At 59.4% G+C, this 12517-nt stretch overlaps 2 protein-coding genes across 3 annotated transcripts in view; one reads left to right on the top strand and one right to left on the bottom strand.

Moving 5' to 3' along the window:
* The window catches only part of TMEM132A (transmembrane protein 132A), a 13059-nt gene extending 6572 nt beyond the window's left edge, over positions 1–6487 (top strand). Inside the window, exons 6-11 of one of the 2 annotated variants that reach the window (XM_012725636.1) lie at positions 816–1014; positions 1102–1245; positions 2388–2590; positions 3989–4265; positions 4635–4826; positions 5197–6487. In XM_012725636.1, coding sequence (XP_012581090.1) covers positions 816–1014; positions 1102–1245; positions 2388–2590; positions 3989–4265; positions 4635–4826; positions 5197–6246 — 2065 coding nt within the window. In that variant the 3' untranslated portion in view covers positions 6247–6487. The remainder of the gene's footprint in view (positions 1–815; positions 1015–1101; positions 1246–2387; positions 2591–3988; positions 4266–4634; positions 4827–5196) is intronic. The other variant, XM_004682743.2, reaches the window with a different exon arrangement.
* A 27-nt stretch (positions 6488–6514) lies between these two features.
* The window catches only part of SLC15A3 (solute carrier family 15 (oligopeptide transporter), member 3), an 11480-nt gene continuing 5477 nt past the window's right edge, over positions 6515–12517 (bottom strand). Inside the window, exons 3-8 of the mRNA XM_004682742.2 lie at positions 12073–12220; positions 10349–10459; positions 9544–9712; positions 8187–8345; positions 7043–7198; positions 6515–6680 (exon numbers count right to left, since the gene is read on the bottom strand). Of these exons, the coding sequence (XP_004682799.1) occupies positions 6526–6680; positions 7043–7198; positions 8187–8345; positions 9544–9712; positions 10349–10459; positions 12073–12220 (898 nt within the window). The 3' untranslated portion in view covers positions 6515–6525. The remainder of the gene's footprint in view (positions 6681–7042; positions 7199–8186; positions 8346–9543; positions 9713–10348; positions 10460–12072; positions 12221–12517) is intronic.

The raw sequence follows: 12517 nt of genomic DNA, 5'->3' as shown, positions 1-12517 counted from the left end.
TCATTCATTCACTCACACATTCATTCACTCACTCATTCATTCACTTATTCATTTATTCACTTGCTAATTCACTCATTCAGTTACTCTTTCTCTCCAGCCACTGCCAGCTACCACCCTGTTGCTCACTGCCAAATGGCTCCGTTTTTCCTGGGTCATTAATAGTCCACCCAAAGCCCAGTTACAGTTCTTTATGAACACTTCATATTTGCGTCCTGAGCTGGGGTCAAGGCCATGGGCTTTGTATCCTGTTTGAATCCCAGTTTTGACCTTTTTGGATGAATAACATTAAGCACATCAGGCAACCTCGCCTCACCCACACCTCAGTTTCCTCGCTTGTAAAGGGGGATAATAAAGCATCTTAAGGTTGATAAAAATCAAATTAGATGCTGTATACCAACTTCCTGGCCAGTTTCTGGGACAGCAGAAGAAGCTGTGAGGGTTATTATCAGGAGGTGCAGTGCCTACTGCTGGGGCTTAGAAGCAGGGCTCCCTCCTTGGCAGCAATTGACATCAGGGGCTTTAGCCACCCCAGGGGGTTTGGGAAGCAGAGCTGTGAGTTGAGGGACCCAGAAAAGCAGGAGAGCTGACAGGCATTTCGGGGATGGCAGAGATGCTAGTGCAGGGACCCCACGAGTTCATAGTCGCAAGAGGGGCATCCGGGGGCAGATTAATCCCAGTCCCACTTCCCTTCACTGTGCGACCTGTGGTTAGTTACAGAGCCTCTGGGCCTCAGTTTCTCCTCTGGGGTAATCACAGGATGGACTTCCAAAGTGCCTGCAGCTACCAAGCATTCAGCTTCTCTCTCTTCTGGCCAGCAGCCCCCTAGACCTGTCCGAGTTCCTGTGGGTGGACTTTTTGGTGGAGAATGGCACTGGTGGGGGCATGGCGGTCACTCGTCCTGTCACGTGGCAGTTGGAGTACCCCGGCCAGGCCCCCGAAGCTGAGAAGGACAAAATGGTGTGGGAGATCCTGGTGTCAGAGCGGGACATAAGAGCCCTTGTCCCGCTAGCCAAGGTAAGGGTGGCTGGCGTCAGGGTGGCCGGTCAGGCTGGGGGCCGGTCAGGGGGGTAAGAGCTGGGGCTGAGCTCCCTGTACCCCCAGGCTGAAGAGCTGGTGAACACGGCGCCTCTGACTGGAGTGCCTCGGCGGATCCCCGTGCGCCTTGTCACCGTGGACAGAGGGGGGACCCTGGTGGAGGTGACAGAGCACGTCGGCTGCGAGTCGGCCAACACACAGGTGCTGCAGGTAAATGGCCCGCACCTGCCGCCCCTCCCCCCCCCGGAGTAGGCAACGCCCCCCTTCATCCCAATTCAGGTCCCCAAGTCAGCTTCATCATACCAGAAACCCCCCTGGAGGAACCATACTTCAAAGCCCACTGGTCCCACCTCTCTACAGCATCAGGTGGGAGCTCCGTCACCTCACCAGCCTCAGCTCTGGCTCTTTGGCCCTGGTTGCTGCACTGGCAAACGAGCTGAGGTGCAGGAGTCAAGAGCGGGGACTGGGAGGTCAGACAGGTTTGGACTGAAACACCTCTTGGTCCTCAACCGGTTCCATGATGGAGGAGGAGTCTCTGAACTTGGCCAGCCTGAGTCTCCTCAGCCTGAAGACAGGAGACAGGCCTCTGCCTGGGCTGTTGTGAGCGCGCCCCCAAACAGTATCCTGCAGAGAGCCAGAGCTGAAGAAACAGCAGCTGCTGCTATTAGAATAATGTAATAATGATGTTCGGATAAGAAATAATGATAATTATTATTATCAGAGCCTCTTAATGACCTGGGTGGTGAAAGGGACAGGGCAACTTTCCCCATTTCTGAACTCTCAGAGGGGAAGCCCCGAGGGATGCATTACAACATCCTGCCACCAGGGTGGGGACGGATCTGCCTGTGTGGCTCCTGCCTCTGCCCACCTACCTGTTGTCATCTGCCAGGTGGTTCTAGCAACAAGGTCAGAGGCTGGCATTAACCAGGAACCAAATTTATGGGTTCCAACCATCCTCTGCCAGGAGAAAGATTCTTCTGTATATGAATGCAGGTTCCCCTCCCTATCTGAAAGTAGAAGGTTTGGCTTTAGTTTTGATTTGGTAGGTTATTTGGGGGGTTGAGAATGCTTTTAACACTAATTTATATGGAAAACTGCCCAGATCCACAAAATGACCTACCACATTCTCCTTTCAGATAGCTGGGACCACTCCCTTAAGCAGTTTCTCTACCTGAGCTCCAGGTAGACTGCAGGAAGTGACCTCAGGTGCATGGGAAATGACCTCAGGACACGCGTTCCGTACAATGTAGAAGTGCATCAGCGGCATCCCTATGGCGCTGGCTCAGTGACCCGTCTGGTCCACACCTGGCTTCTGGAGCCCAGCCCACTCTGGCCCCCTTGCGCTCCTACAGGTGTCTGAGGCCTGCGATGCTGTGTTTGTGGCTGGCAAGGAGAGCCGGGGCGCACGTGGCGTGCGGGTGGACTTCTGGTGGCGCCGGCTGCGAGCCTCGCTGCGGATGACCGTCTGGGCCCCGCTGCTGCCCCTGAGGATCGAGCTGACCGACACGACCCTCGAGCAGGTCCGAGGCTGGAGAGTGCCCGGCCCAGCTGAAGGGTGAGTGGAAGCCTGGGGAAGCTGGCAGGCCCTGGCATAGTCGGACTGGGACCCTGAGAGGGTGTGGCGGACACAGCCGAGGGCTTGGCTGGAGTCTGAAACCCCCCCCCCCAGGCTCCCTATTCCTTCTGCCCACCCAGCCCTTCTGGGCGCCAGCTCCTATTGGGCGCAGCTTCTTCAAGCCCCGCCCACGGCCACACCCAGGGTTAGGAGCTTCCACCTGTTGGAGCCGAGCCCCAGGCCGGGTCCTGATTGGTGCCTATACCTGTCCATCAAGACTCTCTGGTCCGCTTCTTGGTCTTAATGGGAACGGTGTCTGAGCGGGTAGGCGAGACTAATGAGGGTGAGCGAGGCGTGCCCACTGGCTGGAGGGCCTAGGAGCTTTGTTAAAATTGCTAAGCTCCCACTCTTTCTCCTTCCCTGACTCACTTCTCTCCTGGTACCCATCACTCACTAACATACTGCATGATCCGGCTAATTGCTGTGGGCTGCCTGCCCCAACGGTGCCTTCCCGAGTGTGAACCCTTGAAGGCAGGGCGCTCATGTGCTCTGTTCACTGCTGTGTCCTCAGCCTCAGATGACAGTCATCTCGGTAAATAGGGGTCTTTGACTGGATTAAAAGGATGTGGTATATATACATGATGAAATATTATTCGGCAACCAAAAATAAATAAATAAATAAACGCATGCTTTTTGCAGCAACGTGGATGGAGCTCGAAGGGATCATGCTTAGTGAAATAAGCCAGAAAGAAAAGTAAAAATACCGGATGGTTTCATTCATGGCAGGAGTATAAAAGATCAGGAGAGAAAATAATAATAATAATGAACAGCTATATACCAGAGACATTTTATGGGGGTGGAGTGGGGAATGGGATCGGAAACAGTGGGGGGAGGGAAATGCACTGGACTATGGTGATGGCACATGGGTGATTGGGTGATTGGATGCACACGGGGATGACAACTGAGACGGAAAAAGGCACAAAATGATGTAAAAATACACATATTGTTTTAAAAAGTTAAGAAAACATAGGTAGAGGGCCCTCCTAACCAGCGCCCAAGAGTGAGGTGGCCCCTGCCTCTGGATCCAAACGCCGAGGCCCTCCAGCCAGTGGGCACGCCTCGCTCACCCCATTAGAGTCTCCCCTACCCGCTCAGACTGTTACCGTTAGGACCGAGAGGCGGACCAGAGCGTCTTGATGGACAGGTAGAGGCACCAATCAGGGCCCGGCCTGGGGCTCCGCTCCAACAGGTGGAAGCCCCTAACCGTGGGGTGTGGCCGTGGGCGGAGCTTGAAGAAGCTGCGCCCAATAGGAGCTGGGCATTTCCAGTAGGCGATGCCTCCGCGGCGGGGGCGGGGCCGCGTTGACACCCGCCCCTGGCTCCTCTTTACCACCCCAGGGCGGCGGAGTCAATGGCTGCGGCTGCAGAGGAGGCTGAGAGGCGAGCCCGCGGCTGCCGCTTGCAGTACCAGCGTGCGGGTGTGCGCTTCCTCGTCCCCTTTGCGGCCCACCCGCTGGACGGCGGCCGCCGCCTCACCCACCTGCTTGGCCCTGACTGGCTGCTGGACGTGTCTCACCTTGTGGCACCCCATGCCCGCGTGCAGGACCCGCGCGTGGCCTCGCTGGAGGGTGGTCGAGTTCTGGTGGGCCGGGAGCCCGGCGTCACCTCCATCGAGGTGAGTAGACCCCCTGCCCCCAGAAGGGCCTAGATGGCCCTAGATGGATTATTCATGGCAGGTAGGACCAAAGTGGGACCAAAGACTCAAGGTTTACCTGTGAAGGTCCAAACCCAAATGGAATTGGGGGCTGGGAGAGAATAGGGTGGCTGTGTCTTGGGATACCCCTGTAGTGTGAAGGGCTGGGTTGGGTATATGGGGGGCCAGGGCAAGAGACTATCCAGGTGAGGGTGGGGTCCAGGTATGTATGACTTACGTTGCCAGCAAAGGGTGGAGGAAAACAGCCTCCGTTGGTGGGAGTGCTGGGGTCTCTTAGAAGGCAGAGGTTGAGTGTGAGACCCCCCACTTCCTGCTCCCTCTCCCCTTCAGGTGCGATCTCCACTGTCTGACTCCATCCTCGGGGAGCAGGCGCTGGCTGTGACGGATGACAAGGTCTCGGTGCTGGAGCTACGGGTCCAGCCGGTGATGGGCATCTCACTGGCTCTGAGCCGCGGCACTGCCCACCCAGGGGAGGTCACAGCCACATGCTGGGCACAGTCAGCCCTTCCTGCCCCCAAACAGGTGACAACTGGGGATCAGGGGGATGAGGTCAGCCTCGGGGCTGGGGGTTGATGGCACCATAGGGCTGACTGCCGGTGAGGTAGTGAGCTCTCTGTGGCCGGAGGTAATCAAGCGGTGCCTGGCTGGAGTGTGGCAGTGGGAGGTGGATTAGCTGGCTAGTGGATTAGCTGCGGTCCTCCGAATAACTCAGGCCTGGGGGCTGAGTGCAGACAGGTGATTGACGCGTGTCCCCTCTCTCCCTGTGTTCTGTCCATCCGCCTGTGTCTGTTTTTCTCTGGTCCCTCCTCCTCCGTGTGGCCTGTCTCTGTGGGAGTGGCCTCTGTGTGCATGCGTGCCCTCGCGTGTCTGCCTGTGTCCGTGTGCCCCGCAGGAGGTGGCCCTCTCCCTGTGGCTGTCCTTTTCTGACCACACCCTGGCCCCCGCTGAACTCTACGACCACCGCGACCTGGGACTGTCTGTCTCGGCCGAGGAGCCTGGTGCCATCCTGCCAGCCGAGGAGCGGGGCGCCCAGCTCGGGGTGGTGGTGAGTGGGGCGGGCCCCGAGGGGCTGCCCCTGCACGTGGCTCTGCACCCGCCCGAGCCTTGCCGCCGGGGCCGCCACCGTGTGCCCCTGGCCTCTGGCACTGCCTGGCTGGGGCTGCCCCCGGTCCCCACCCCGCCTCCTGCCCTCCCATCCAGCCCTGCTGGGAGCTCGCCAGCCACGGAGGCCAGCAAGGGTGGTGAACGGCAGGCAGCGGGCAGTTTGGGGGCCAGCGAGGGTGTGAGGGGCAAGTTCGAGCCGGCAGAGGAGAAGGCCGGGAAGGAGACCGAGGCCAGGGAAGAGGAGGAGGAGGAGGAGGAGATGGTCCCTGCCCCTCAGCGGGTCACGGACCTGGAGCTCGGCATGTATGCCCTGCTGGGCATCTTCTGCCTGGCCATCCTCATCTTCCTGGTCAATGGCGTGGTCTTCGTGCTGCGCTACCAGCGCAAGGAGCCCCCCGACACTGCCACTAACCCTGCCTCCCCCCAGCCCCACAACTGGGTCTGGCTGGGCACTGACCAGGAGGAACTGAGCCGCCAGCTGGACCGCCAGTCCCCTGGCCCCCCCAAAGGGGAGGGGAGCTGTCCCTGTGAGAGTGGGGGAGGAGGGGAGCCCTTGGCCCTGGCTCCGGCCCCAGCCCCAGCCCCTGCTGAGGGGACCACCAGCTCCTCCAGCACCCTGGCTCGGAAGGAAGCAGGGGGACGGCGGAAGAGGGTGGAGTTCGTCACCTTTGCACCAGCGCCCCCAGCCGAGCTGCCAGAGGAGCCCGTGGGGGCCCCTGCCGTGCAGTCCATCCTGGTGGCGGGCGAGGAGGACATCCGCTGGGTGTGTGAGGACATGGGGCTCAAGGACCCCGAGGAGCTGCGCAGCTACATGGAGAGGATCCGGGGCAGCTCCTGACCCGCCTGGCCTGTTGGGGCTGTGTCGCCGGCCACCAGCCCGGGCGGCCTCCTGCTGCTGGACCCAAGTCCCCTGCCTGGTCCCTCGCCAAGGACTCCTCCCAGCCCCTCTGCCCTGCCCCTTGTCATGGACCATGGTCACGAGGAGGGGCTCATGCCCCTTATTTATGGGAACCATTTCATCCTGATGTCGGGTACAGAATAAACGGAGACGGAAACCAGCCGAGACCGCCGCCGTCTGGGTCCCGGGCAGAAGCGGGGGGCGGTGTGGGGGGCACGCTCAGCCCCTGTCTCTGCTGGAACAGCTTTGGGAGGCCAGGCTGTGCGCCGCCCTCTCATAGCGGCCAGCGATCCAGATAAACAGGAGGGCCGCGGCAGCCTGGATGCCGGCCAGTAGGAAGAAGTAGAGGTCCATCCGGCAATTGTTGATATTCCCTGGGGAAAGGAAGGGGCAGCAGTTGGGTCAGGGCAGGGCTCCCCTGGGGGCAGCAGGTGTGTCTGAAAACCTGGAGCCGAAAGCCCTGAGTGTCTGCTGGCCTGGGGGCTGTGACCCCCAGTGAGCCAGCTGCCAACACAGGAAGGGTGCGTGGCGGACTCGCTGACGGAAGGACCCTGCATGTCACTGAATTCAAGGCTTCTTCTTTGACATTTGGGGAAACTGAGGTACCAGCGGGGAGGCCTTGCTGTGAGGGATTGACCGTGTTTGGCCTCAAACCCCTTCTGGTCCCAGCCTGCACCTTCCCATGCCTCCCTCCCTCCCAGGTCCCACTCCCAGGGTGCCCCTGCCCCCCACTCACCGAAGTCCTCAGGGCAGTGCATCCAGCCCCCTGGGAGGGTCAGCAGGGCCAGCAGGCTGGAGCCCAGCAGCGAGCCCACCCCCGACAGGCAGAAGAAGATGCCCATGATGGCGCCCTGCATGGAGCGAGGGGCCGCTGAGTACGCGAACTCCAGGCCTGCAGAGGGGGACGGACCCAGGTGTGCGGGAGCAAAGAGCCCCAGCCCACCTCTCGCTGGCTTCCCGACAACCGCCCACCCCGCGGCTGTCAGCACGGCGCCCCGGACAGCCCTCACGCTCCCCCATCGGCAGCCACTCGGCCACACACGCCCACCGGACCCCCTGAGCGCTGTCTCCCATTTCAGAAAGTTTTTTTTCCTACCTTATTTTTCCTTTCAAATCATGCTGAGTCCATGTGAGAAATCTCAGTGTCTCTCAGTTCCCTCTGCCCCCCCCCCCAGTCTCCTAAGACCCCTCTAATGGGTTCCTTTCCCTCCCCCAAGCCTCAGGGCTGGGCTGTTGCTCTCAGGAAGAGCCTCCACATCAAGGCTCAGCCGCAGGCCCTGCATTCCCCAGCCCGAGACTGGCTCTTTGCCAGGTGTCCTGGCTGTGAGGTGCTGGCTGCCATCTGCTGCAGCTCGCCCGCCCTGCCCAGGCTTCCCCGACATTGCCTCCTCCCGGGGTTTACTGATGACAGGATAACCTCTGCCCCCACCTCAGTGACCCCCTCGTCCAGCCCTGGGCCTGCAGCTGGGTCCCACCCTGCCTCTTGGCCAAGAGCCTGCCCTAGCCTGCAGGAAACAGCACTTAAATGTGCCCTGAGAGCGAGGGCTGGAGGCAGCCAGGGACCTTGCCCAGGGTCCCCTAGAGGAGGTGACATTTAGGCATGCAGTGAGGAAAGCAAAGCTCACGTTCCCTTTGAAGCCGAGGGAACAGCATCTGCAAACACAAGGTAGGCATGTTGCCCAGGCGTGGGCTACGTGTCCAGCTCATTCACCTCCAAATCCCCACTGCTCCTCTGGGGCCTGGCTAAGCGCTGATAAATCCCACCCGGTGGGTGCAGCCCCACTAGCAAACCCTTCCTCCCTCCACACAGATGAACCTGAAGGCTCCCCACAGCACCCTGCCCTGCGCTGCTGCGGGGTTGGGGGGGCGGGGCGGGGTACCTGGAATGCTAGCAAAAATCTCGCTGATCCCAATGAGCAAGTACTGAGGGGCCTGCCACCAGATGGGCAGTGACGCTGCCTGGTACAGGTCGTGGCCGATGTACTGGGACACCGTCCGGTTTTGCTGGATGTATTGTAAACGCTCCATCTCCAGGACTCCTGCGGGGTGAGGGCAGAGGGAGACCCCGGGGTAGCCTGTGGCAGAGCCAGGCTGGGCATCGGGTCAGGAAGAGAATCCTTGCATGCAGGGGCGAGGCGGCAGTGTCAGGATTTGGGTTCTACCACTTTGGTTTTTGCCTTGACTGCTAGGAAGCTCAGCTAGGTTTTTGCAGTCAAAAACAGAAACAGGTCTCATTGAGAGCCTACTATGTGGTAAACTGTGTACATTCTTGCAAGTGTAGTGAGAAGTAGGCTTAGGCCGAGCAGCCTACACAGACGGGCAGATAGTGGAGGCTGGATTTGAGCCCAGTGTCTGGCTGCAGAGCTGACCCGCTGTCTCTGGCTAATGCATGGTTTCCCTTACTGTAGCACCAAGTACTTCAGGGGGCTCTAACCTGACTTACAGGTTTACCTGCCACGGGCTAGCTGTGTGACCTTGGGCGAGTCACTCAACCTCCTGGGAACAGTTGCCTTATGCAAGGTCAGGAACACACATCCCAAGATTATAGGGAGGATGGACTAGGGCAAAAGGCTGTAAAGCGGGGGGCTGCAAATGTACCTCATTTTGATTTTCACCCTTTCAGTAGCGTGTGGCTGACTGAGCTGGGGTTTCTCCAGCTCCTACTTTCACCCAGGCTGGGTGCCAGGTGTTCTGTGGACTTCATGTCCTGGGTCCTCATAGGGACGAAGTTCCCCGAGGGCAGAGTTGGCCCTGCACCCAGTCTGGGGACTCACTACCCTGTTACAAAGATGAGGTTCAGGGACTCGGAGTAATCAGGATCATTGTCACTAAGCAGTAGCAAGAACGGCTGCTTGGCCGCAGCCCTTCAGTACCTGGGGCTTTGAGTCCTTTTGAAACAGAAGGAATAAACTCAGAACTACTTTTAAAAGGAAGTCCCCATAGGCCATGAAATGCCCGTGCATCTTCGGGAAATTCATTTAACACATTGATTGAGTGCTCATGTGCACCTCATCTGAGTGCTCAGAAAAGGAATCAAAATCTGTCTTGGGGAGCCTTATATCTACTGGGGAAGAGCGTTCATCTCTTGTCTTGAGTTTCCCCAACTGTCAAAATGAGGGGAAGCTGGAGTCAACGGGACAGCTCCTCCCTTTTGGGAAACTGAGACAGGCCGTGAGGTGGAGGGGTGCTTGGCCAGGCCTCCCCAGTGCCCTTCCCGCCCCCAGCAGGCCCACACACCTGCCACGATGACAGAGGAAAAGCCGAAGAACATGCCCAAAGCCATCTTCTGCAGCGCCGAGGGGAGCAGCCGGCACCGCAGCAGTAAGGGGTCGACCAGGTGGTCCTTCACGGGCACCAGGATCAGCACCACCATGACGTTGGCCAGCAGGAGCCAGGCTTCTGGGATCTGGGCAAGAGGGAGCCCGGAGAGGTGGCCTAGCCGGGCGGGAGGAGCTAGGCCCGGGGCCCAGAATCAGCCCTTTCACTCCCCAGATGCACATTCCTAGGATGTGGGACTAGATGGAGGAGGGAAGCAGGCTTCTCTAATTTCTGCCTGAAACATTCCGGGCTCAGCGTGCCAGCTGATTGATGAGTGGTGTCTGCCCTGGGCAAGGCAGGGAGGTACGTGGATGGATACTCATTCACCTGCAATCTGAAGACCTCTGACTTTGAGTCTCTCACATGCCAAGGAACTGGTTTAGATAGAAAGGACTAGTGAAAGGCAGAGATCTGGGGGGGGGTGGGGGAGGGGTGTCACCAGGGGTCCCAGAGAGGGAGGGGTGGGGCTGAAGGAGGGACGGACTGTGGGAGGGTGCAAACCAGGCAGGCAGAGCAGCTCCAGGGCTGCAGTGGTGGGAGGGACACTGTCTGAATTCTTTGGCCCTCCTGGCCCAAAACGTGGGCTGTGATCCGAATCACACCCTCCAGGTCTGCTTTCCCTGCACCCTGAGGACACCCTGAGCTGGGGCCGGGAAGAGGGAGGCAGCTCCATTTCTCTCCAGAGGAAGCCCCCAGCCTGGGGGCTGAACACGCAGTCGCTCACCTTGTAACTGTTGCCCTGGGCTCTCAGAGCCAGGGAGCTGTTGATGGGGTTGACTGGGAAAATGTTTGGAATTTGGAGGTGAAGGCCTTGCAGGACAAACGTGGACTGCATCTGTGATGGGAGAGGGAGACAAGGCTGGGGCCAGCAGCCGCCTCGCCTGCAGCCCAGGGCCCCCAGCACCTGACACGCACCCCAGAGTTTGGCTGGTTGGCACAAGCTGCCAGGCGGCGATCCTTCCCCTACCCCCCGGCGGGGCAGAGCAACCCTCCCACCTGCCTTCCTCCTTGGGAGCCAGGTTCGGTCTGGGCGCTGCCTTCCAGGCATGGGAGCCTCGCGTGTGGCTCAGCCCAGAGCGTGGGCACAGCTGCTCTGAGTCACTCGTGTCTCCAGGGCCCGGCCCAGAGCAGGCTGGGTGAATGTTGACCCAGGGGCCATAATGACAAGGCTGACCCCACACGGAGGCTTGTCAGATCTGAGGCCAAGCCCAGGCCAACAGGCTGACACAGTCATGAATGCACAACCATGGGGTGGCCCCCGGGGGCAGGTGCAGACTCGGGGGCCCCTGCCATGGCAGCTGCCACATACTAGAGGGGAGAACCCCATAGGAGGGTGGGGCCGGGGGACACTTGGGTTGCTCATGAAGCACAAATACCACCCCCATGTCCTTATCCTGTCCTGGACACCCTCTACCTCTGGCCACCTCCCCCGAGTAGCAGGCTGGCCTGTGTAACCCCATCTTCTGCAGCTTGAAACAAAGTTCCTCTGAGGGGCCACAGAAGCAAGGACCTTGTGGTCTAGGGCTTAGGGACTGCTCTCCCTCTCTCTCTCTCTCTCTCTCTCACACACACACACACACACACAGAGAATTTCTTCCCCTTGGGGAGTGCTGGGAAGATTTGAAAGCCTGGCTGGACTTCCCCTGAGGATGGGCCTTGGGAATCTCTGTTTTCCTTCTTCCTCTCTACCACCCCTTAAATCCCCTGACTCTTTCTCCCTCGTCACCCGCCTCAGTTAGCCTCAGACACCTCTCCTGTGGCTGCCCGTTTGGAGTGTCCAATAGTTGATACTTATTTTGCTTGGTTAATTCATCTGCTTCGATCCCTTGTTTTTCTCACACATACAGAAATGCCCAATATCCGTCTTTATCTTCCTGACACTTCTCCTCGTTTGCTCTAGAGAAGGCTTCTCCTCGTTTGCTGTAGAGATGGCTATTTTGTCTCTTCCTGTAGCTGAGGGAGGCTGTATCTTCTTGATCCCGTCCTCTGTCAGTGGGCCCTTCGGTTGATTCCCTGAGAATCTGTATTTCCTAGAAGCCCGGCAGCTGACACCGAGGCTCACCTCAGAGCCTGGAGCTCACCCCCACCTTCTGCAGGGCCCCGGCGAATCACCTTATCTGGGTCTCCTCGGCCAAGATGGAGACCCTGAGGGCCACGGAGCTGCCGGGACTCCCGTCTAAGCTGCCCACTTTTCAGGAGAGGAAACCGAGGCCCAGGGAGAAGGGGCGTCATCCAGTCGCCAGAGCTCGGGCCTGTCCCCAGAGTCCCTCCTGTTGTGTCACCCACGGGGTCTCACAACAGGCCTGCCTTCATGCCCAGCTCCACACCACCCACTACAAAGCAGCCATCCCTGCCCCAACTTGCCCCCTTCCCACATCCCGTGGGCCTCCAGGGTGCGACCAGGAAGCATAGTGGGTGCCAGGCCTCCAGAGCAAGGGAGGGGCTCACCTGGAAATACACCATCCAGTAGGGCACCAGCGTCGCCATCACGGGCAAGATCTTCCTCAGCACCTGGAAGTTGAGCATGTCCTCTTGTGGCGAAGGGCCAGGCTGGGGAGGCCTCTGGTCAGGCAGCAGCTGGTCCTCTTGCTGCTCTCTAGGGAGCAGATAGAGGCCCTCTGTCATTAGCACAGCTGCCTACCGTTGGCACCTCCACTGTCATCCCTTAATGTAGCCCGACTCCCCATCAGCAGTCACCACAGCCATCTTCTCCAAAATCACCAGCCCCCTCCCTCCACTCCACCATCAGCATCACTGTTGCTATTGCCACCACCAGCGCCCGCATCACCAACACCAGCATCACCGGCACCCGCATCACCTGCATCACCGGAGCATCACTGTTGCTATTGCCACCACCAGCGCCCGCATCACCAACACCAGCATCACCGGCACC

This window comes from Condylura cristata, unplaced genomic scaffold (genome assembly GCF_000260355.1).
Source record: "Condylura cristata isolate star-nosed mole 26May11 unplaced genomic scaffold, ConCri1.0 scaffold00015, whole genome shotgun sequence".
Classification (NCBI taxonomy): domain Eukaryota; kingdom Metazoa; phylum Chordata; class Mammalia; order Eulipotyphla; family Talpidae; genus Condylura; species Condylura cristata.
This window is presented reverse-complemented; position numbering and strand designations above follow the sequence as displayed.